The sequence below is a fragment of the Candoia aspera genome, chromosome 7 (assembly GCF_035149785.1).
Source record: "Candoia aspera isolate rCanAsp1 chromosome 7, rCanAsp1.hap2, whole genome shotgun sequence".
In the NCBI taxonomy this organism is placed as follows: Eukaryota; Metazoa; Chordata; class Lepidosauria; order Squamata; family Boidae; genus Candoia; species Candoia aspera.
Window position 1 is genome coordinate 8,841,730 of NC_086159.1, and position 26,114 is coordinate 8,867,843.

At 45.3% G+C, this 26,114-nt stretch overlaps 1 protein-coding gene across 1 annotated transcript in view; it reads right to left on the minus strand.

Annotated features, from left to right (window-relative positions):
* TNPO3 (transportin 3) overlaps positions 1–8,105 on the minus strand; it is a 38,217-nt gene extending 30,112 nt beyond the window's left edge. The window contains exon 1 of the mRNA XM_063308224.1: positions 7,809–8,105. Coding sequence (XP_063164294.1) covers positions 7,809–7,952 — 144 coding nt within the window. The 5' untranslated portion in view covers positions 7,953–8,105. The remainder of the gene's footprint in view (positions 1–7,808) is intronic.
* Positions 8,106–26,114: the final 18,009 nt, after the last annotated feature.

Consider the following 26,114-nt stretch of genomic DNA (forward strand, 5'->3'; position numbering starts at 1 on the left):
ATGCTTGCACGGTGTGTGTGTGTGTGTGTGTGTGTGGATGTATTTTCTGTTTGAAACAGCAAGTATCAAGTCGAGGATGGAGAACCTGTGGCCATCCAGATGTTGCTGAAGCACAAGTCACAGCATCCCTCACTGGGACGCAACGGCTGGATGGCTACAGGCTTCCCAAACTTGCACTAGCTGACTGTGTGAAGATTGCAGGCAGACATCTGAAAACCGATTCTTACTGGGCGTTTCCTTTTCTTTGTGACTTGAAGCCAGCTCCCTGAAGTAGGGCAGGGCCCTTGCCAACTCCTGCTTGCCCCAACAATTGTAGAAGAGCTTGGCCAAGAGAATATGTATTCCCACACTTTGTAAATGGACTGGTGGCATAACTCAGTTTCCTGGCGTCAGACAAAATTAAAAAACGTAACAAGGCATAAAAGCATAAAAATCATAAAACAAAGTACACAGCATGGCAGTACCCTCCCCCCCCCCTTTTTTTACTATTTTTGCACTTTTTGGAATGCAGGACAGTTAAGAGATCAGGTTGTGTGGCTCAAGTTCTTAAACCCCCTAAATCCTCCCCAGATTCCAGTCCAGTCTGTGTTTGGAGTGCACCTCGATGGCTATACAAAACCTGATCTGGATCTCCAGACAATGGAATTGGTACATTCTTGCCGTAAGAGGTCAAGATGGTAAGGCACCATTTATACCCCGGCACAGCCCAAATCCGTGCTTGCCAATTATTCCCCATTTCCAGGAGGACTGCTGCTCACGGCCTGTAAACACTGTGGAGAACTCAAGATGCATATTCCAAGGCAACATTTCCCAAATTCTGCTCTCGCACCAGCCACTGAAAGCTGATCTGCCAAGTCAGCTTTACACCAGGTCCTGGATGAGATGACAATCAGTGCTCTCCGATAAAAAGTGTCCAAGACGGCTGCCTTGGAGATCCAAAACCTCAGGTTTCTTAACAGGGCAACGCAAATCTTTCCATTAACTATCAGTAGCGTTTTGAAGTTGGCAGCAGGACTCTACAATCAAGGTGGGTTTGGAGAAACATGGAAGGACTAAAGCATAACTGAGGCCCAGTCCCTGTGATGGGTTTCCAAACAGTTGGCCCTGCATTTGCAGCAGAAACAGCAACCATCATTTAACACCCTAAGTAATTCATTCTGATGAAAGCTTCAACGGTTGACAACCCACTAAATCCATGAGGATTAATTCTGAGATGATAGCATCTGCATGTTCCCAAGGTTGGCTGGATGAGAGAGTGATAAACAACAGGTACCTTCTGTGTCTCACTTCTCCAACCTGCTTAATATTTCTCACAGAACTGTCAATGTGTTTGTGTCTGTGTCTCTCTGCTCACAAAAGACACCTGTGTGTGTGTGTGTGTAAACACACTCCTGTCCCCAGTTGGTACTCCGTGCATCTGATGAAGTGGGGTGTAGTTCACAAAAGCACTGATTTTTAAAGCGCACAAGGACTCCAGTTTGTGTAACTAAAACTATCACAAATCCTGCCTCCATTTCCCTCTTCTTCTTCCCTTGCCACATTTTCTCGACTGTAAGCTTCTTGGGTGCAGGGACCAATCCTACTCAACTTTGTAAAGTTACTGTTGGCATAGATGGTGTGACATAAAAAAACAAAAAGACATTTCCCACCAAGGAACAAGAACATCTAAGGGTTGGCAAGGCCTGGGGAATTCTGAGGTTGGACCAGGGGAAAGAGGCTTTGCTGCCAGACAGGAGTCTTTCTTCATCTCAGGTCCCTAGCTGTAAGGTGATAAAGAGAGTCTCGCCCCAGGGCCTGATTAGCACAGAACAGCGGCCCACCAAGTTCAGCCACCAAGTCTCAGGACTGCACTTGGGAAACTTCCAAGCAAACTTACAGCCATGATCCAACAGCCCCTGCTTGGCAGATAATGAGATTAATGGTGGCAGAACCACGTAGCCAAACTTTTTGTTGCTGTCTCCAGTTGCTGCCAACTGATCCAGTCTTCATATATTTTATCTAAACCTTTTTAAACTGCTCTGATCAAAGGGCAGTTCGTGCTTACTTTACCCATCAGAGTTTTTGTGACTGCAAGTTATGTTGGCTAATGTCTCATGGGAAGAAGGAGGGATCATAAAAGTCTTTGCAGAGCAAAAGTGCTATAGACGGCAACAAAGCAAAAATGTCAGGCAGAACAGAGAAAAAATTAAACACACACTTGGCATTTTTAAGGCCTTGATAATCTTCCTCTCATTCATCTATACATACACGTGCACACAGAGCTGCTGATCTTTGTCTGAATCTATCAGAATACTCTAATCTGGTTGCTGAGCCTCCTTTATTTCTTATGTCGTTTTAAAAAACACAATCCATGGCATTAGATTTCCTTCCTACAACATAAAAAAGGGCCCCAATCAGACTTCAATATGTCCTTCTCTTATTTACACTTCTTCTATCTTGCTTGGAGATAGTTTGACTATGAAGGTACAACATGTCTGAAACTTCCAAGGAGTCCAAATACTCAGTACTTGTGGATAATCTTGAGACCTGCTATCGCCTGATTAGGAGAGTGGAACAAGAGGGGACCTCAAAGGCTACACTGGCTTTATCTAATCATAGGTTCAGTGCCGGGTACCTCTAAGCAAGGTATTATATATTAGGCTGGCATAGTGCTTCAGATTTTATCTCCAAAGGATGTTTTGGAGGGTGAATGTGGCACCTGTCTGCAACATCTTCAAACAGTTGCAACTTTGCCCAGGGTTAGGAGGCACAACCCCAGGAAAAGATGCAGCTGCTTTAAAATGCTGCAGACAGTGCTGCATTCATACTCCTGCATCTTCCAAGAAACCATCTAGAGTCACTTTGGTGATTGGGAGCTAATACATTGATTAAATAAATAAATACATGTTCTGGGAATTGAAGCACTGTCCATTTCTAATGCATATCTGAAGGCATATTCAGGCCTTTGAAAGAATTCAACCCAAAAGGCCAAAATGTTGACAGCTACCTAAAACTATGTACTTAGCTTGATTCAACATTCATATGCAGGTAATTCAGATATCCAATTCCCAGACAGGGAATTTAACTTCTACCTTCAATTTCTCCACCCCAAAGTACTGTCTCCCCACTCACATTATAAATTACAGGGAGGGTGGGCACATCAAAGCACTTGGCTAACCAAAATTCTACAAGTTTCAAGGCTGTTTCTAAGCTCTGAATTATTTTCTCAGGATTCTCCCCCCATAAGGGTCTTGAAAAAGGTCAACTACATGAAAAGATATTTCAAAATTTTAGCACAGATGTCTTGCAACTTTTTCCTCAAGAGATCCCAAAGACTTATCTGTAAATTGAAAGCAGAGATCATGCAAGAGGAAATAGTTACAGACTATACAGAATCCATTTGGCTAATTTTGGCAGCTATGCCACACTGCCAACTTGAACTTTTTAGTCCCTGTCTGTTCATCTCCAGAAATGAGTTCTTGGAAGTACTGGAGACATAATTCAGAGCAAGTTTCCATGCCAAAGGGGCACTCTGTAAGGTACCTAACTCAGCCCTGGGTTAGGTGCCTTAAACAGTCATTCTCATACTATTCATACCTCCTACTTTTTTCTGTGGGGAGCACCAATGGGCATTTAATACTGAGAGCACAAGGTTCACAAGTCCTGCTCATTGCTGCTATATCAAAGCACAAATAAATTAACAGTGACTCTCCAGTGCAAGAGTATTCTCTAAATAGTAAAAAAAATCAATATATTAGCAGTTAAAGGCTCTGGACTAGAAGCTGGGCACCCATGAGTTCCAATCCTGCCTTAAGCATAGAACTCGTCTGGATGACTCTGGGCCAGCCACTTCCTCGTAGCCCTAGGAAGAAGGCGGCAATGGCAAACTACTTCTGAAAATATTGTCAAAAAAACTACAGGGACTTCTCCAAATAGCCACCAGGAGTCAAGAGTGATTTGAAGGCACCTATAAATAAAAACCTAAATAAATAACTAAATCACCCCATACACATATAGATAGGTAAATATGTATGTGTGTGCACGCATATACTGTATATACATACAGTAGCAATCAAAATTATTCACCCCCATTGCAAATCAGGTTGATTGTCAAAATGTACAGACTTTCAGCTGTTTGCAATGAACAAATCAAACAAAAGCAATTGAAATAGCTCAACACAACAAATGCTTCAAGTGGTGTCCCCAAATTCAACTGAAAATGCAATTTATAATGACTTCTCCAATCTCAAAATTATTCAACCAAATAGAATCCGTCACAACAGCACATATACAGTATGCAAAACAGGTGTTGCCTCAAGCACGTCTGATGTAACTAATCAAGGGCTTCATTAGTTGCACCAGGTGTGCTCGAGCTGGAACACATGAAATACCTGAAGTGGCTAGGCATTTGTTGAGTGACACGTTTGACTGCGTGTTAGAAATACAGTATGGCTAAATCAAAAGAATGGTTCAAAAAGGTAAGAGAAGAGATTATCACCCTTCACAAACAAAGAACAGGATACAAAAAGATAGCTAAGGCACTGAATGTTCCTAGAGACACCATTGGAAGCATAATTCACAAGTTCAAAGTTAAAGGAACAGTGGTGACACCACCTGGACGGGGCAGAAAAAGGAAGCTGTCAATGGCTGCAACCAGATTTCTGAGAAGGCAGGTGGAGAGAAACCCTCGAGTGACTGCAAAAGACCTGCAGCAAGACTTGGTGGCAACAGGCACTGAGGTTTCAGTGAGCACAGTAAGGTGCATACTAAACACAGGTTTTCATGCCAGAACTCCAAGACGTACACCACTACTGACCCAAAAGCACAAGAAAAGTTGGCTCCAATATGCTCAAAATCATATAAATAAGCCACAGAAGTTTTGGGATTCTGTTCTGTGGAGCAATGAAACCAAACTGGAACTTTTCGGCCTAATGGATCAGTGGTATGTTTGGAGGAAGATGAAGCATATGCTGAAAAGAACACTCTGCCTACAGTTAAGCATGGTGGTGGCTCGATGATGCTCTGGGGCTGCTTTAAATCCTCTGGCACTGGAAACCTGCAGCATGTGGACAGCAAGATGGATTCACTTAGTATCAGGAGTTCCTAGGAGAAAACGTCATGCCGTCTGTAAGGAAGCTGAAGCTTGGGCATCACTGGACCTTCCAACAGGACAATGATCCCAAGCATACCTCAAATTCCACTAAGGCTTGGATGCAGAAGTAGTCCTGGAAGATTCTACATTGGTCATCACAGTCACCTGACTTGAACCCCATAGAAAATCTCTGGTGGGATTTGAAGAAGGCGGTTGCAGCACACAAACCCAAGAACATTACTGACTTGGAGGCCATTGCTCATGAGGAATGGGCTAAGATTCCTCAGGAACACTGCCAGAAGCTGGTGTCTGGCTATGCATCTTGTTTGCACCAGGTCATAACAGCAAAAGGGTGCTCTACTAAGTACTGAAGATGCTTGCCATGGAGGGGTTGACTAATTTTGAGATTGGAGAAGTCATTATAAGTTGCATTTTCAGTTGAATTTGGGGACACCACTTGAAGCATTTGTTGGGTTGAGCTATTTCAATTGCTTTTGTTTGATTTGTTCATTGCAAACAGCTGAAAGTCTGTACATTTTGACAATCAACCTGATCTGCAATGGGGGGTGAATAATTTCGATTACAACTGTAAAATTTAGAGGGTGGTCAAAATCATTCAGAGTAGGGGGCCTCTAAATTAAATGAATACAGCAGTAACTAGGAGAGCCAGTGTGGTACAGAAGTTAAAGTGTTAGTTGAGCACTGGAGAAACCCAGGTTCAAGCTTTGCCTCAGCCACAGATCATCACTGGGTGACTCTGAGCCAGTCACTCTGGACTATCTTACAGGTTGTTGTTGTGGGATTAACATGAAGGAATATTTCCATGTCAGTCATCTTGAGCTGAGAGGTAGGACAGAAATTCAACTAATAAACTGAATAAATGATTTTTTCCCCCCAGAAATATGCTAGGAGTGGACTGCATAATACATGGCCTCAGAAGCAATACTTCCAGAAAAGCAAGCTGCCTGAAACACACACCATTTATATGATATCATTTCTGAAGATTTAAAGTAGTAAAATAGAACTGTGGTACAAACTGGCCATTCTCAAGAATACATGTTGTTGTTCTTAGTTGCTGTCGAGTTGTTTGCGACTCATGGCAACCCTATGTATAACAGAATGAAATGCTGTTCGGTCTTGCGCCATATGCCTGACTGTCCCAATGTTTGCATCCATATTGCTGTAATTGTATCAATCCATCACATGGAAGGTCTTCCTCTTTTCCACTGGCCCTCTACTTTACCAAACATGATGTCCTTTTCAAGCGATCGGTCCTTCCTGACAATGTGCCCAAAGTATGAGAATCTAAGCTTAGTTATCTTCACCTCTAGTGTACATTCTGGTTGTATTTCTTCTAAAACTGATTTGTTTGTTCTTCTGGCAGTCCATGGTATTTTCAATAATCTTCTCCAAGATTACATAAGAATCAACAAATATTCATATACAAAGTGACTTTACCCCTCTTCCTGTTAGTTACTATATACAAGCTCACTAGAGACGTGGCTTAGAAACATGAGATACAATTGCATCTTATTCATTGCATTCAAGCTACAAGCAATGAGAAACAATTCTTTCTCAGACAGTTTGGTGTCTCAGGATGTCCAAACCCTCAAAACACCTTAAAATTAACACTGCAACTGAAGTGCTGGACCACAATTTACACCTTCATGGGAAGCACAAGACGAGGAAGGCAAAGTACAAGACCCTTTCATTATCCCCTTATTCTCTTTATCTTGTTTCTCAGCCAGGTTAAACAAATATAGATTCAAGGGCTTTAGTAAAGCAAGGGAGGGTGATCCCAATTCCTGCCTGCTGATAAGAAAGCTTGGGCACCAGCCTGCTCACAGCTGTAACAGCACAGCCCCTTCATAAGCACAAGACAAGCCCCATTTCAGAATGGATCCACAGTAAAAGTTCATTCCTGGGAGGAAGGAAGTTACATCTCCCCCTGGTGTCACAACACAAAGCAGCTGAAACACATCCTAACAAAGTTACACATAGGAAAACTACCAGGAGGGGCACCCCTTCTTTGCCAGTCTTCTTGCCTCAAAACCATCACCCTTCACTTTCAGAACAGTAAGCTGGGTTGCGTTAATTGCACGATTAGCACAAAGTTAGCGGCAATGCCTCTTAAAGCAAGCGTTTCTGCGGAGTGGAACTGTCCGCGTGTTGACCAAGTTTGCGGCACAGCAAGTTTTCCCAACTCACACGTTTACGCAGCTCTCTCGTTTTGGGTCTGTGCCAAGGGCTGAGGGATCCCCACCAAAGCTGGGAAGGTCCTTGGTGCAGATGCGAGAGCGCCCACGCCTGCCCTGGGTCTCGGCGAGTCACTGAAGGGGGGCCGAGTGGACAATGGCCGGGCCGGCCGCGCTTCAGCCACTCTGCTGAGCGAGCTCGTGCCCGTTTCAGAGGACGCCCTTTTCGGGGGGGCTTCCCTCCGAGGGATCGGGGGCCGCGATGGGGAACGGAAGTGCCCGCCTACCGCAGCGACGCTCGAGGCCTCCTTCTCCGGCCCCTCCGCATTTAACTGGCAGAGCGGCGAGGGAGAGAGCCCCGTCCCCCTCCCCGAACTGGGGCCGAGGCAGCTGCGGCCGCGCTCTCCCCGGGCCAAAGGCTGCCTCGGCCCACGCGGTCCCCGGCCTCTCTCGCACGCTGCCCGTAACGCCGCCGCCGCCCGCCCAACCCCGCCGCCGGCTTCCCGGCGGCCCCCCACGCCCCGGCCTGCCGGGCGGCTCACCGAGCGCTGGAGCTCCCCGAGCCAGAGGCTGGCGCGCTCCTTGCCGCTGGGGTCTGGGTCGTGGTAGAGCGCCTGCACGGCCTGGTAGACCACCTGCAGGTTCGGCTTCCCGCCGGCGCCCCCGCCGGGCCCGACAGGATCCATCCCGCCGCCGCCGCCGCCGCCGCCGCCGCCTTGCCCTCAAGCCTCCGCGGCCATCCCGGGCGGCGCCTCCGCCGAGTCCGTTACCGGGAAGGAAGCGAGCCGCCACTGGGGGAGGAGGCGGAAGGGCGCCGGGGCACCCGGAAGGCGCTCCCTACGGAAACCCCGCCCCGCGTGCTGGCGTTCCGGCCCCGACGGCGCAGCCTACGTCCTCCTCCGCGGCCCAGCCCCGCAACGCTAGCGAAGCCGCGGCAGCCACCGCCGGCCCTCCGAGCCCAGCCCGTCCCGCCGGCCTGTCGCTGGCTCGCCGCGCTTCTGCCTGGAACCGACGGCCGCCGCCGGGGGACTTCCTCTGGAGCGGCGGATGTCCCTTGCAAAGGCGTCCGGGCGGCAGCACGCGCTAACCGGAAATGACCTTCCTGGCTGGGAGGCGGGAAGGGCGCCCAAGAGCGTTCTGCCACGCATGCGCACGCGGCCGGGTCACCTCAGTGCAGCGTTTCTCCACCTCAGCCGCTTGAAGAGGCGTGGACTTCAACTCCCAGAATTCCCCAGCCAGGTGGGCGTTGAAGTCCACGCCTCTTCAAGCGGCTGAGGCGGAGAAACGCTGCCTTGGCGGATTGGCTGGAGGCCAAAGTTCAACAGGGATAGCCTTTGCCACATTGGTGGTGGGCGAGTGCTGGAGCAATTGTGCTTGTTAACTTCCTGGCTGGTAAACCGTTGCTCCAGCCTCTGGATACACTGGGACCATAGCCCCCAGAATGCTCAGCCGTTGTGGTTGCCCACTCTGGGAGTTTATTTTCAACATTTCTGGAAGGTGACAGCTTGGAGAAGCTGGTTCCCTGGACTGTGATTGGGGATTGCACAGAGAAGGAGATTTTGTTTTGTTCTTTAAAAGAAGTTGCTGTCCAGAAGGGAAAAATAAGCATTCATTCCCCCTGAAACTAGCCAGACTTAAAAATACCGTAAATCTGAGTGAACCATAAATCTGTAATAATCCTGTAAATCTGAGCCAGCAGATTGCACTATTTTGCTAAAAGGGCTTTTTAGCAGAAGCTGACAGAGACAGCATGACTGTATAGAGCAGTGTTTCTTCGGCAACTTTAAGGTGGGTGGACTTCAACTCCCAGAATTCCTCAGCTAGCCATGCTGGCTGAGGAATTCTAGGAGTTGAAGTCCACCCACCTTAAAGTTGCCCAGGTTGAAAAAACACTGGGATGGAGGGAGGGGACCTCCTATAAAGAAATAGAAAATCTTCCTCCAGGGATTTCCCTGCCGCTGAAGACATCAAGCGGGTTGTCCTTGGGAGAAATCTGGCCAGTTGTAGGCATAGGCCAACTCAGGGTCATTGAATAACAGAACCTGTAGGGAAGGCACTCGTTGGACCTGGGACCGCCCAGATGACCCAAAGGGCTTCCTTGGCTTCTGCCGGAGAAGGTGCTTCAAAGACTGAAGCTGAACCTGAGGATGGACAATTGTTGGTCCCGGATACTTTTGATTTCAAGTCAGGTCTTATCCTTGAGTGGCATCTGATGGAGTTTTTAAAGGTTAATAAAAGAACTCCAAGCAGCTAACAGCAATCTTGCAGAGTAGAAGCATGAACCAAAAAAGGAACTTGCACATTAAGCTTAATTATGTTCAGAAATAAATTCAGTCTTCACACTGTAGTTAGTTGAAGAAAAATAGAGATAGCTTACTTTTATTCAGTAGATCTGGATACAGGTAGATTCATAGTAGAAAGCACTTAATCATCATTAGTTCCTTGTAGACACTTTCTATGTAGAATAGAAAGGGTGAGTAGCTGCATTGTGCAGCTCTCCTGCTTGCATGTCTGCCCACAGGGTAATGGAGACTGTTAATCCCAAAGCCCAAGAAGAAGGAGGAAGAGGAAGTCAGGTGACCCACGTGACATCCCACAAGCACAACAGAGATGCGATTTGCTAGAGCGACTCCCTTATGCTTATGAGACAATGCTGAGTTGATCCCTGATAATTCCAACAGCATCCACAACTGAAAACAGGTGGAGCTTCCATTGTACCTGCAGGGCTGCCATCTTGACTGTTTTGATCAGACCCTGCACACACCCCTGCTTGGCAATGTGAACTATGGCTCTCAGATCTGGGCTACAAAAATCTGAACAAAGACTAGTTGATGCAGGGAGAGACAGAGAACTCTGCGATCCTCCAGATTTGTACAACCCAGACTGGATAGCTCTGCGTGACCCAGCCATTCCCTAAAGCCTTCCAACAAATCCCAGAAGTCCTGATTATCAGGCATGCCATCTTCTGTGGAAACAGTGAATGTGCACATGTGTTTCCAAGATGATGCTGCTTGAGAGAAAGATTGGAACTGCATGGCCCTCCAACTGGACTGCAGCTGGAATGCAGGGTGTCCCACGTAGCAGCTGGGTTTGGACAACATAGAATTGTATGCTGGACTAGGAATAAAAGGGGGTGAAGGGATTGTGGATCAGGGTGCTGTGAGGACTTAGCAATGACTTAAGTGCACCTGGTCATCATATGAAGCCATCCCATGATTGGTTTGGGCATTACATGTTACATGACGACAGTGACTGAGTGTTGTTAATCTGCGATTAGGATTAAATGTGCTGTGTGATTGATTGAGTGAGCAAGTGATTATGTGCCATGAAGTTGGTGTTGATTCTTAGCGACCACACAGATAGATTTTCTCCATGACGATCTGTCTCCAACCTGGCCCTTCAGGTCTTCCAATAATGCACTCAATGCCACTGTAACTAAGCCCATCCAACTTGCTGCTGGTCGTCCTCTTCTTCTCTTTCCTTCCACCTTTCCCAGCATTAGAGCCTTTCCAGAGTGCTAAGTCTTCACATAGTGGTGTATCATAGTTTATGGAACTAATTAATTCAGTGTATTGGGCTGACTCAACATACTGGGTTTCTGCTGACAGGCTGGATTTGTCAAATGTGCTCGGATAAAATGTGGTTAGCTGTTTTGTGGTTCAGTGTATCACAGACACAATCACTACAAGTTCCCCATGTCTTCCTTGGAAATTCTCTCACTGAATAGCAAGATCGTTTGGCTTGCAAGGCCTGATTCACACAATACATGTCTTTGGAGTTGGCTAACTCTGTTGTGTGAACTCATCCTGTTAGCGACAAGACTCGAAACAAATTAGACTCCAACAGTCTTTGAGTTTAGAAATAGAAAAAGACTTTATTTCGCTCTCTCTCTGAGCTTCTACGGTTTGCAAAGCGTGGTGGACTTTCCAGGAGCATGATGCAACGTGTCCAAAAGAAAAGCCACCCCATACAATATTTCAAGTTTATTTTTATACATTTTCCTGTCCCGTCGCTCCTCTTTATCCATTTCCCCATTGGCTGGGTACTCTCAGACTTACAATCTTCCGGCCGCCTTTGTTTTAAACCATTATCATATTAGGTGATGTGTTTAGCCATTGCCCTGATAAGTTTAGCCATTACCAGATGATGAGTTTAGCCATTGCCATGATAAATGATGAGTTTAGCCCTTATCATTTGATGAGTTTTCCCCACTATCTCCTCCTGACTTCGTGTTGGTTTAAGTATTTAACATGGCGTTGCTTTTGCTCACTAGCTTGAACTAAATTAAAATCTTTACCTCTCACAATCCCCCCTTTTAATTTTTATCGATCTTTTTAATTTGTAACTCGAATTGTTGTAATATTTTACTTGCTTCGGAACTCCCATATTTATTTTCCATTAGGGTCATCATTTTTTCTTTGGTATCATATTCTCTATCGTGCTTTGTACAATATTTCTGATCAGGGGGATAATGCATGGGACGCACATTAGGACAATAAAAATTAACATTCCCATCATTAAAGCTTGCTTCCAACTGCTGAATAATCCTCCCAAAAATCCCCCACTGTCAGTATCTAGAATTCCTTTCCATGTTTGGACGGGCACGTGTATTAATTTCCTCAGGTCAGCGGTAAGATCTGCCACCACCCTTCCAGTTTCACCTATTTCCAGACAGCAGTTTGTTAGGTTGAACTTCCCGCATACACCTCCCTCTTTTGCCAATATGTAATCAAGGGCTAATCTGTTTTGGTATACTGCGGTTCTAAGTTTGTCCTGTTGTTCAGCGATTACATTTAAGGCAGCATCTATTCTTTTGCCCGCTATTTCCAATACTGCCTGTAACCTTATTATTCTATTAAGCATGTAGATTGGGGTTCTATATCCATAGGACCCATCCTCAGCCCATGATGCCGGTGTCATGTTCCCGTTCCGATGTTTATGGTTCCTCGTAACGTTTCACATGTCATATCTGCAGTTGCGTGCCTGCCTGGCCACGCTGGTAAATTTCCTTTGTGCTGACTTGTGATCTTCTGGAATGTATGTTTGGGTTATCTCTGCTGTTCAAGGTTACTTTCTCAGGCCGATTCTAACGGTTGCTAGCATCTGGGGTGGGTGGTTGCTATGCTAGCCTGAGGGGAGGGTTCGCAACAGGAGCAAGGCTTTTTAAGTTTGTATTTGGCGCGCTTTTGCTCATTCTCAGCTTTCTTCGTACTTTGCATACTATTCATTCAATAAATTAGTTTTCTCTAGTAATTACTGATGAGACTCCTTTTACTGGAATAGGCAATCATTACATAAAGCTGAGAATCTTTAATATCAGTCCGCTAGCATCCATCCAGTTTCCTGTGAGGAGTTTAATTAGCGATGACTGAAACTGCCCCAACCTCAACCACTGGCTCGGGGGAAAGTCAGCTCTCCAGAGGTGGGGAAAAAGAGCCCATGGGACCGCGGAGAGAGGGGAATCTCACACCAGGGTCGGATGACCTCTCCGAGGCAACGGATTCCAGTTGCGATACGGAGAAGGCAGTGAAGTCAGTGGTAGTCAAGAAGACGGAGGGACCCTTGTATGGGTCGCCACCAGTCCCAGCCAAGCCGGTGTATTACTCGCTGTTTCTGACCGTGCAGATCACCAAAAGGACGAGAGCAGTGACACCAACGGAGATGGAGACGGAGAAATCCCAGCAGCTGGAGGCGAGGATGAAATCCATAGAGGATTTGTTGGCAAAGTTAACCTTTACCAGGGACACTCAGAAAAAGGAAAAGACGGGAGGTGAAGAAGGTAGTGACTCTCCTGACACCTCCGCGTCCCCAACCCCCCCTCCCCCAGTAGACAAACAGGGAAAGCCACGGAAATATTGGGGGGGAGGGCCCCCGCCGAGCAGGCCTCCAAAGAAAGCCTCCTTACCTTCCCCAAGTAGGGAGCAGAAGGAGAGAGGATGGAGCCGGGAGGGGGGGAGATGTGTGAAAGTTCGACTGGCAGAGGCTCAAGAAATAGCACCAGAGGTGCAGGAGGAAGAGCCACCACAGCCACGAAAGGCTAAGCACAAAAAGAGACACGATAGCCCAACCCGGGTCCGATATCGGGACTTTAATGTGAAGTTTAATGGGGATCCTACAAAGCTGTCATTTTTTTTGACTAATGCACACAGCTATATGGAAGAGTTTGGGAGCGTGTTTCGTTCTGAGCGGGCTAAGATTAATGCTGTCGCGACCCAACTAGAGGAGAGGGCAGCAGACTGGTTCGTGCGACTGGTTGACATGGACGCTTTGGAGTTGGATTGCTTTGATGATTTCATGTGGGCAATGAAAATGCATTTTGGTGATCCTCTAGCTGAGGAAAAAGCAAAGGTAGCCCTAAGGGAGTTGGTTCAAGGCTCCAGATCAGTGTCGGATTATGCGCTGGAGTTTCAAGCACTCTCCGGCAAAGTAGAGGATTGGTCTGCCACCACCCTTGTAGAGATGTTCAAAGATGGACTAAGACCAGATATACTACGATGGGCAGTTGTACGGGGCGACCCAGCCACGCTGTATGAGTGGATACAATTGGCTGCGAAGGTTGAGCAAGCCCAAGCTAAGTATACTCAAACTAAAAGAGGTCCCAAACAACAAGTGATGGGGAAACCTACAAGGCCAGCAGCTACTGCTAGCAAACCAGTGAGACGGTCATGGCAAGAAGAAAAAGAAAGCCGTTTTGCCAAAGGATTGTGCCTGCGGTGTGGAAAGGAGGGGCACCTGGCAGCTGCATGTCCCCGCAGGAAACCAGAGGAACGGGAACATGACAGCCGGGTCATAATATGCAATTATTCTTTCTGGAGGCCGTTCGTCATCTTTCCATTTTCCCACTTCTATCCCTGCTATGCTTCGTTTTTGTCTCCCTATCTCATTGTATACTAGGATTCCTAAAACCTGCTTTCTTCTCATGGGTAAGAGGAAGAAAGAAGGCCTTATCCATCCCAACATACAAGTTCCACTCCAGTTTCCTGGTAGCTTTTCGTAAGCTTGGTTTCCACATATCCAATACATATTTTCCGGTGATATCCAATCTTTTCCCTTTTCTATAGTGATATTGAACTTCACTGGTTTTGACTCATTATTAGGGCTTGTCCACTCTTGTTCATCCCATACCCCTGAACACATTAAGTCTCCGACAGGAATAGTTCCGTTTTGTCTAAAGCAGATTCTTGCCACCAGGTTTGTGGTTAACGTCCAAATAATGTCAGAGGTTGTTTTTCTCTGAGTAATGTTTCCCATCTTAGTGAGATTGTTGAATTGGCCAGGGTCAGCCTCTTTAGCCTCCCACGGCCACTTCTCACCCATGTTTGTCCCCCCACAGACAAAACAATTTTTTACATCTAGGGTTTGAGCGATACCTTCTGCCATTTTCACAAACAAATTTTGGGCTTTTGTGGAAACCACTTGTTTGTCTCCTAATTGTTTTAAGGTCTCATAAACTGACCAAGTTATGCTCCTCTCCTCCCCTGTTTCCTGCAATATTTGTTTTACCTCCAATGTTATAATTGCCCCGGGGTCTGTCCCTTTTCCATATATCAGAATCCCATAGGTATATGTTATTGGTTTGACCCGAGTTAATGTCATTATAATGGGATTACATTCCCCAGTTTTACAGTTGCTCTGGGCTACCCCATTTTGTATTCGCAACTTATGTTCTCCTATGGGTCGGTTCGTCCACGTGGCAGTGGTCACACATTTCCATTCTGGACAATAATACCAGTCTTGTACATTACAACTATAATCATTATCATAATTGTTGGGGCCTTGTTTTGGATAGGCATATAGATACTTAGCATCTAACATGTACGTGCGTTCCCACCTCAATCCACCACAGTTTCCCATTGGCCAGCCATTAGCATTGATGACCTTGCATGCACCAAAGTTTAGTTGCACAGGGGTTCCATATGTTCGAATGAGTTTAGAGGCTATATTTTTATGGGTTCCTGAAGTATGGTGAGTTAAGCTCACCAGTATCACAGAGATCTTAGTAACTTCCTTAGGGTCATAACATATCGTTTTGTTCTCTGTCTCACAGACTTGGAATTCTTGATTATTCTCAATGCACACCCCCTTTTGTTGACATCCCTCCAGTTGTTTAGTGTGATATTGTAGGGTTTTGGTTTTTGTTCGCCCCTGCTGTACCCAACTGACACACTTTTCACAATTTGATTTTTCTGCTTCTTTGTTTGTAGAAAGGATCTGTCCCCACAAGATATTTACAACTATTACCTTCACCCAGTATACTTTATGTAAAGACATTTTAGTCATATCACCTGCAGCCACAAGGACACGGGTAGCCTTCGGGTTCTAGCCAATCTTCCTCTAGGGTTATATCACACTCTTCGGTACAATCAGCATGAACTGCTCCACACCCCTCACAGTGGCTACAACAACAACACTGGAAAATACAAGGGCATTCACAGAACCAGCACATTCGCACAACCCTCCCCCGGTTTATTTTTATATAATGTCATTCGGAGGTCTCCGTTGTGCTTGCTTGGTCTGGTTACCACTTTCCACTCTTCCGGAGTTTGTGGTTCTGGCCCTCTCTTGGCTCTGGTATGATGAGTCCAACGCTTTTCAGCCGTCCTGATCGCGGTCTCAGAGGTCAGCAATAACTGGAACGGTCCGTCCCACTTAGGTTGGAGTTTTTCTTCTTTCCAACTCTTGATCAGGACCCAATCTCCGATTTGGAATTTGTGAACAGGGAACTCTAGAGGGGGTCGTTGAGCCAACAATCCTTTTTTCCTATAAAATTCAAAATACTGGGACAGGGTGTGCACATAGTTTCGTATGATTTTATCTCTGGTTTCCAGAGAGTCTATACAAATTCTTCCCAGAGCAAACCCTACTCCATATAATAATTCATAAGGAGATAATCTTACGTCACACCTAGGTTGTGTCCTAATTCTCAGTAATGCTAAAGGCAAACATTTGGTCCATGGCATTTTTGTTTCTAACATGAGTTTACTGAGGCTTTCTTTAATCTTAGAATTCATTCTCTCTACTTTCCCACTTGAGGGCGGATGCCATGGGGTATGGAAATCCCATTTTATATCTAAGGTTTGCATGATTCCCTGCAAGAGTTTTTCTGTGAAGTGACTCCCTTGATCGCTATCAATTTGAGTGATCAATCCGTATCAGGGTATTATATGTTCCAATAGGAGCCGTATCACGGATCGGGCATTAGCTTGTACAGTGGGGTAAGCCTCTACCCAGCCTGTAAGATGGTCGATTATCACTAAGAGGTACTTATAAGTTCCGACCTTGGGAAATTCTGAAAAATCTACCTGGATACATTGAAATGGTCGGAAAGCCGGAGGCCTCCCACCCGGGTTCCCTTTTCTCAAGGCGAATCGATTCACTTGTTTACAAATTAAACACCCTTCGATGACCTGAGTGGCCAGGGTATGGATCCCAAAGCATGCGTATGACTTTAAAATACAATCTACCATGGCTTGGGTTCCCCAATGGCTTCCCTCATGTAAATGGACTAAAAGATGTCTGGCTATTGCTTTGTTTATAATTTGTCTCCCATCCGGGAGAAACCAGCGGCCATCCCGTCCTTCTTGCCCCCCCTCCCTCTTCATGTATTCTTTTTCTTTATCTGAAAAGATAGGGTTTTCTACTTCTGGTTTTACCTCGGGGATAAGTACATACATGGGTTCAGCTTCTCGAGCTGCCTTCTTAGCTTCTTCATCTGCCAGATTATTGCCCACTATTTCGAAGGTATTCCCCTTCCTATGAGCTTCTACATGTACTACTGCAATCCTTTTTGGTTTCACTAGTGAGTCCAGAATTTCTGTAATTAGTTTTTCGTGTATTAGTTCTCTCCCTTTGCTGTTCACCATTCCCCTATCTCTCCAAATTTTTCCAAATGTATGGACTATTCCAAAGGCATATTTGGAGTCCGTGTATATAGTCCCTATCTTTTTGTTTAATAATTTTAGTCCCTGATTTAGGGCAAAAAGTTCACATGTCTGGGCTGATCAACTGGTGGGTAATGATCCCGCTTCTACTAATACCCTAGTTTTTCCTTCCACAATCGCATATCCGTTTAGCCTCTTTCCTTCTTCAACCCTAGATGATCCATCAGTGAATAAAGCTTCCCCTTTTTCTAACGGTCCCTCTTCCAAATCTGGTCGTATTTCTGTTTGTAACTCTATTACATCGAGACAAAAGTGCTCTGGACTACCCTCCATCTCTGCATGATTATTTGTTAAAAACTGGTCTGGGTTCAGGTGTTTTTCTGTTACTAACACTAAATCCCTCTGTTCTATTAGCATTGCCTCGTATTTCAAAATTCGTGAGTCAGTCAACCATCTTCCTGCCTTTTGTTGGAGGATGGTTCGCACTTGATGTGGTGTGCTTACCACCAGAGCCCCTCCAAAAGTCAGTTTTCGGCTCTCCTGAACAAGAATGGCAGTAGCCGCCACTGCTTGTACACAAGTCGGCCATCCGCGGATGACAGGGTCCATTTGTTTTGACAGGTATGCTACCGGTTTCCTCTGTCCAGCCCATTTTTGAGTGAGTACTCCATGAGCTATGCCTTCCTCAGCATTTACAAACAAGTAGAATGGTTTATCCAAGTTGGGCAAGCTTAAAACTGGTGCTTTTGTTAGGGCCTCCTTTAATTCCTTAAAGACTTCTTTTTCTGCATTTTCCCAGTGTAAGATCCAAGGTTCCTTCTCGGTAAGTTTCCCGTATAAACTTTTTGTTTGCTTGGCATAATTTTCGATCCATAATCTACAATATCCTATTAGTCCTAAAAACTTTCTCAAATCCTTCTTGGTTTTAGGGAGAGGTTGCCTTATTACTCCCTCTATTCTTTCGGGTGTGATTTTTCGGCTTCCCTGACTAACTAGGTGACCTAGGTATTTAACTTCTCTCTCTACATATTGAAGTTTGGTTTTTGATACCCTCAACCCTTTCTGGGCTAAGTAATTCAACAATTGGTTAGTTGTGTCTTTGGTAAGTTGCTCTCTTGTCCCTGATACTAAAAGGTCATCTACATATTGTATCAAATATGTTCCCCGAGGACTTTGGAACCCCTCCAGAACCTGTTCTAGTACTTGTCAGAACAGGTTCGGGGACTCAGTGAAGCCCTGTGGAAGTATTGTCCATTGATATTGTTGCTTCCGTCCCGTGAATGGGTTTTCCCATTCAAATGCAAACAAGGGTCTTGATTCTTTTGCCAGTGGACATGCCCAAAAAGCATCTTTTAAATCTATTACACTAAACCATTTATGGTCGGACGGAATATGTCCCATTAAGGTATATGGATTTGGAACTACTGGATGCCTAGTTTCCACTACTTGGTTTAAGAGCCAGAGGTCCTGGACCATCCGGTATGTTCCGTCCGGTTTACGGACTGGAAGGATAGGGGTGTTATATGGAGATTGAGTCGGCTCTAATAGTCCATCTTTCACGAGGCCGTCTATTACTGGTTGTAACCCCCTTCTCCCTTCCATCGAGATCGGATATTGTTTTTGTCTAACAACTTCTCCTTCCCTCTTCAATTTAATTTGTAACGGAGGAACTTGAAGTCCTCCTCTATTTCCTTCCGCTACCCAGACTTTCTTATCGATAGCTTTCTGATCTTCCTCTGTTAATAGTAACATCTGCTGGGAGTCGTCCGAAAAGGATATGGAAAGATTTAATTTTCCTAATAAGTCTCTTCCTAATAAGTTTACCCCGGCTTCTGGTATATATAGAATTTTCCCCTTTACTCCTGTTCCTTCCCCGTATTGGATCTTCACTTCTTCCAATTCTGTCACATAAAACGGTTCTCCTTTTATCCCTGAAATTTTTACTTTTCTTTCACTCTTTCTTACAGAACTGGAAATGGTTGCTACTGAGGTCCGGGCTACCCCAGTATCAATTAAAAACACCATCTCCTCTCCTTCTGGTCCCACCTTTAAGTTTATCAAGGGCTCCTGGTGGGATTGATAAAATATGGGCCCCTGACCCCCCTAGTAGGGGATATCGTAGTCTTCCTGAGCCATGGCATATATCTGTCGTTCCTTCTGAAGTTTGGGACAGTCTTTCTTAAAGTGTCCTTTCTGCCCACATTCAAAACATGCTCTTTCCCTCTTTCCCTCGGACTTCCATCCCCCTCTTCCTGTCCGGTAGTTTCCGGCCTCTACTCTTGGCCCTATTCTTCCTTCTCTCTTCCCTTCCTTCGTTCCTCCCTCTTCTTTCTTTTCATAATTCATGACTTGGTGGACAGTTGCCACCATCATTTTACTCTGTTGTTTCGCCTTTTCATTATCTCTCTGGACATAGACCTTTTGTGCCTCCTTCAACAAATCCTCAATTGACTTATCCGCCCATCCGTCTGCTTTTTGCAATTTTTTTCTTATATCGGGCCATGATTTGGTGACAAATTGGACTCGAACAAGTTGGATATTCCCTGCCGCCTCGGGGTCTATCCCAGAATATTTGCTCATTCCATCTTTTAATCTTTGTAAGAATGCGGCTGGCGATTCCTCTTTTTCTTGTTCTATCTGGAGGGCTTTGGTCATGTTTTGAGCTTTGGGTACTGCTTCCTTCATTCCCCTAATTATCAGTACTCTTAAGTCCTCCATGTTCTGTCTCCCCTGATTCGTATTATTGTCCCAGTTTGGTTTGGCAAGAGGGACGCGGTGGCGCTGCGGGTTAAACCGCTGAGCTGTCGATCGGAAGGTCGGCGGTTCGAAACCGCGCGGCGGGGTGAGCTCCCGTTGTTAATCCCAGCTCCTGCTCACCTAGCAGTTCGAAAACATGCAAATGTGAGTAGATCAATAGGTACCGCTTCGGCGGGAAGGTAACGGCGTTCCGTGTCGTCATGCTGGCCACATGACCCGGAAGTGTCTATGACAACGCCGGCTCCAAGGCTTTGAAACGGAGATGAGCACCGCCCCCTAGAGTCGGATTCGACTGGACTTTACGTCAAGGGAAACCTTTACCTTTACCTTTGGTTTGGCAAGAGGAAATTTTATATCCCCCGCTGGGCCAGCTTGATGCTCTCTTTCCCAAATTTGGATAGCAGCTTTTCTTATCAGGTGCCTCTCTTCAGCAGAAAATAGAGTATTTATTATAGCCGTTAATTCATCCCATGTATAGATGTTCGGCCCCAATAAATTATCCAATTGTTCTGCCGCCCCCAATGGGTCCTCTATTAAATTTTTCATCTCCTTTTTAAACATCCGCAATTCTGATGCCTTTAATGGTTCATGTACATAACTGATGACTGGCTGTCCCTGAGCGTTCAATCCGGAGGGGACCTCCCTCAAAGGAAAACTTGTTGTTATTTCTTCGCCTTCAAATGGCAAATTCCTTAAATCCTTTTTGCATTGTTCAATTTCTTTCCTTAAATTTTTATATAAATTTGACGGGGGTGGACTAGGAGGGGGAGGTGCCATGGGCATTATGGGTTGTGGATTATAAGGGGGTGGTGGTGGGTATCTCCTTTTTTCCTCTTGGTCTAATTCTTCTTCCCCCTCTCCTTCTGTATTTTGGACTAAGATCCGACTCTCCTCCTGGTCTTGTGGCCACTTATTTGGCACCCATATAAGGGCATAATCTAGTTCCCGTTTTAAAGTTTTACATTTCTTATTTTTCACATACTCATACAAATTCTGACAGGCGAAATAGTTGTCACTCCCTTCTTGTGGCCAATCTATTCTTTCGTCTTCCCACCATACAAAGCAACATAGGTGGATCATCTCTTCCTTAGTTAACCCCATTTTAGTGATTATTTTATTATACGGGGGCTTTCCCCATCCAGCCAGTAGGAGTCCTAATGGACTCCTTGGATCTATTTTTAATTGTTTTTTCTTTCTTTCCCTCACTCGTGGACGACTCTTTATATTGCCCATACTGGTTACCGTCCTGTCTTTATCCTTACCAATCCGCTTTTGAGACTCTTTTCGTACTTCACCAAGTCACTTCCTCCGCTTCCCGGCCAATCCTCTCGCGAGGGTATGGAACCGCGGTACTAAGGAGTCACTCTCGCTTCGCCTTGCAGCCCTCTTTGGCTCTCGGGGTGTCTCACACACACTCTTCTCACAGATCTCAGACTCAGAACAGTCCTACCCAGTCCCCCAACCGCCCAGGTGTGAATCGGACACCTTCCGAGTTCTACTCACCTGGGTCTGTGCACAGAGTCTCCCGGTCCTTTTACAGGGTTCAGCAATCTCTCTCTTGGTCCACTCTCAAGATCTTTTTCTATTTCGACTGCTATGTGGGTTCGTGGGGCTCGAAAGGCTCTTATTCCAAGATTGCCACTGCCGCGAGGCAAACCGGAGCCGTCACAAAGGGACGGGGCATGCCTCCCCTGGCTACCTCATTAGCCAAGGCAGTCCCGGAACCCTGAGTCGAGCCCCACATTGGGCGCCAAAAACTGTTAGCGACAAAACTCAAAACAAATTAGACTCCAACAGTCTTTGAGTTTAGAAATAGAAAAAGACTTTATTTCGCTCTCTCTCTGAGCTTCTACGGTTTGCAAAGCGTGGTGGACTTTCCAGGAGCACGACGCAACGTGTCCAAAAGAAAAGCCACCCCATACAATATTTCAAGTTTATTTTTATACATTTTCCTGTCCCGTCGCTCCTCTTTATCCATTTCCCCATTGGCTGGGTACTCTCAGACTTACAATCTTCTGGCCGCCTTTGTTTTAAACCATTATCCTATTAGGTGATGTGTTTAGCCGTTGCCCTGATAAGTTTAGCCATTACCAGATGATGAGTTTAGCCATTGCCATGATAAGTGATGAGTTTAGCCCTTATCATTTGATGAGTTTTCCCCACTATCGCCTCCTGACTTCGTGTTGGTTTAAGTATTTAACATGGCGTTGCTTTCGCTCACTAGCTTGAACTTATTTACACATTAAAATCTTTACCTCTCACAATCCTTTGTGGTTTATAAATCAAAAGTTATGGCTTACTGTGTGGTATGAACAGAAATCGCCAGTTGCAAGTTATTTAGCAAACATTGCCTAAACAAATCATGGCTTGATGTGTTATTATTGTAGTCAGGCTTCTCAGAAACACAGCTTGCACATCCTGAAGTTTTCTCCTGCAATGCACGGTGTATTCTTTTGGTGCACAAAGGGCACCAGCAAATCTTAACGATGATCAGTGTCTTCCTCTTAAATACAGCCTAGACCAGCCTTTCTCAACCTTCTGACCCTGGAGGAACCCTTGAGATATTTTTCAGGCCTCGGGGAACCCCACATCAGGCTCAAATATAGGCCGGAAGTTACAAAATTATTATATTTGTTTCATGGGCAGGCCTGTATATATGCATTAACAGTGTTCCTAAACTAAAAATACAGGATGAAACTTTCCTCTTTTATGTGAAGTTGTCCAAATCTGAAATAATTTTTTAAATAAACCATGATCTCCCAGGGAACCCCTAGTGACCTCTTGTGAAACCCTAGAGTGCCATGGAACCCTGGTTGAGAAACCCTGGCTTAGACTCTGCTGTGTGGCCTCAGGTCCCTTGGAAACAACAGAGTGGGCATAAATCTCATAAAGTAAGCAATTTTATATATAGTAGCAACATAAATTATCCCCATAATCTATGCCCTTTAACTCAGTCTCAATACAGTATTCATGAAAGATCAAAGTACGTGGGACCTCTAGTGGACATATGAGTAATGTTGCTCCTGGGCTATGGAAACCTTTCAAACCCCTTCTGTCATGTTCTTCTTTGCAGCAATTCATGAAAGGGACCGGGATTTTCATCCTCAAGTGTTCTCCTAGCTATGTTGCTGTCAGCAAGCTAGTCCAAAGGGCATTAGATAGTGACAGAAGTAGACACTGCAGGGAGAGGTTTTAGCATCCTGTACAAGCTGCTGAACTGCTCCTTGAATGAGGGACCCCTTCTATATATTTATAGAGTACCCTCACTGTGTAGCTTACTGATGTCAGGAAATTTGTGTGACTGCCAAGAGAAATAATTATTAATCATTATTAATCATGTGATTGCCCTGTCATTTCCTTTTGACCCCACTTGTTGTTTATTCGTTTAGTCGCTTCCGACTCTTCGTGACTCCATGGACCAGCCCATGCCAGAGCTTCCTGTCGGTCGTCAACAACCCCAGCTCCCCCAGGGATGAGTCCATCACCTCTAGAATATCATCCATCCACCTTGCCCTTGGTCGGCCCCTCTTCCTTTTGCCTTCCACTCTCCCCAGCATCAGCATCTTCTCCAGGGTGTCCTGTCTTCTCATTATGTGGCCAAAGTATTTCAGTTTGGCCTTTAATATCATTCCCTCAAGTGAACAGTCTGGCTTTATTTCCTGGAGGATGGACTGGTGTGATCTTCTTGCACTCCAAGGCGCTCCCAGAATTTTCCTCCAACACCACAATTCAAAAGCATCGATCTTCCTTCTCTCAGCCTTCCTTATGGTCCAGCTCTCACAGCCATATGTTACTATGGGGAACACCATTGCTTTAACTATGTGGACCTTTGTTGTCAGTGTGATGTCTCTGCTCTTAACTATTTTATCGAGATTGGTCATTGCTCTTCTCCCAAGGATTAAGCGTCTTCTGATTTCCTGACTGCAGTCAGCATCTGCAGTAATCTTCGCACCTAGAAATACAAAGCCTTTCACTGCTTCTACATTTTCTCCCTCTATTTGCCAGTTATCAATCAAGCTGGTTGCCATAATCTTGTTCTTTTTTGAGGTTTAGCTGCAAGCCAGCTTTTGCACTTTCTTCTTTCACCTTCATCACAAGGCTCCTCAGTTCCTCTTCGCTTTCAGCCATCAAAGTGGTATCATCTGCATATCTGAGATTGTTAATGTTTCTTCCAGCGATTTTAACTCCAGCCTTGGATTCCTCAAGCCCAGCACGTCGCATGATGTGTTCTGCATACAAGTTGAATAGGTAGGGTGAGAGTATACAGCCCTGCCGTACTCCTTTCCCAATCTTAAACCAGTCCGTTGTTCCGTGGTCTGTTCTTACTGTTGCTACTTGGTCGTTATACAGATTCTTCAGGAAGCAGACAAGATGACTTGGTATCCCCATACTGCTAAGAACTTGCCACAATTTGTTATGGTCCACACAGTCAAAGGCTTTAGAATAGTCAATAAAACAGAAATAGATGTTTTTCTGAAACTCCCTGGCTTTTTCCATTATCCAGCGGATATTGGCAATTTGGTCCCGAGTTCCTCTGCCTTTTCTAAACCCAGCTTGTACATCTGGCAATTCTCGCTCCATGAGTTGCTGAAGTCTACCTTGCAGGATCTTGAGCATTACCTTACTGGCATGTGAAATGAGTGCCACTGTTCGATAGTTTGAACATTCTTTAGTGTTTCCCTTTTTTGGTATGGGGATATAAGTTGATTTTTTCCAGTCTGATGGCCATTCTTGTGTTTTCCAAATTTGCTGGCATATAGCATGCATTACCTTGACAGCATCATCTTGCAAGATTTTGAACAGTTCAGCTGGGATGCCGTCATCTCCTGCTGCCTTGTTATTAGCAATGCTTCTTAAGGCCCACTCAACCTCACTCTTCAGGATGTCTGGCTCTAGCTCACTGACCACACCGTCAAAGCTATCCCCGATATTGTTATCCTTCCTATACAGGTCTTCCGTATATTCTTGCCACCTTTTCTTGATCTCTTCTTCTTCTGTTAGGTCCTTGCCATCTTTGTTTTTGATCATACCCATTTTTGCCTGGAATTTACCTCCGATGTTTCTAATTTTCCGGAAGAGGTCTCTTGTCCTTCCTATTCTATTGTCTTCTTCCACTTCCACGCATTGCTTGTTTAAAAATAATTCCTTATCTCTTCTGGCTAACCTCTGGAATTTTGCATTTAATTGGGCATCTCTCCCCCTATCACTGTTGCCTTTTGCTTTCCTTCTTTCTTGGGCTACTTCTAGTGTCTCAGCAGACAGCCATTTTGCCTTCTTGGTTTTGTCTTTCTTTGGGATGTATTTTGTTGCCGCCTCTTCAACAATGTTGCGGACTTCTGTCCATAGTTCTTCTGGGACCCTATCTACTAAGTTCAGTCCCTTAAATCTATTCTTCACCTCCACTGCATATTCCTTAGGAATATTAGTGAGCTCATATCTAGCTGATCTGTGGGTCTTCCCTAATCTCTTTAGTCTGATCCTAAATTGTGCAAGAAGAAGTTCGTGATCTGAACTACAGTCAGCTCCAGGTCTTGTTTTTACCGACTATATAGATGTCCGCCACCTTTGGCTGCAAAGGATGTAGTCAACCTGGTTTCAGTGTTGTCCATCTGGGGAAGTCCATGTATAAAGCCGTCTCTTAGGTTGCTGGAAGAGAGTGTTTGTTATGCACATTGAGTTGTCTTGGCAAAATTCTATCAGCCTATGTCCTGCTTTGTTTTGTTCACCCAGGCCATGCTTACCTGTAATTCCAGGTGTCATTTGACTGCCCACCTTAGCATTCCAGTCTCCCGTGATGAAAATAACATCTCTTTTAGGCGTGTTGTCCAGTAGGTGCTGCAGATCCTCATAGAACTGCTCTATTTCTGCTTATTCAGCATCTGTCGTTGGGGCGTATATTTGGATCACTCTGATGTTAGATGGCTTGCCCTGAATTCGAACTGAGATCATTCTGTCATTTTTTGGATTGTATCCAAGCACTGCTTTAGCCACTTTACTATTAATATGAAGACTACTCCATTTCTTCTGTGGTCCTCTTGTCCACAGTAGTAGATCTGGTGGTCATTTGATGTGAAGTGGCCCATTCCAGTCCATTTCAGTTCACTGATGCCCAACATGTCTATCTTTAATCTTGACATCTCCCCAATAACCACATCCAATTTGCCCTGGCTCATAGATCTTACATTCCAGGTTCCAATGGTGTGTTGATCC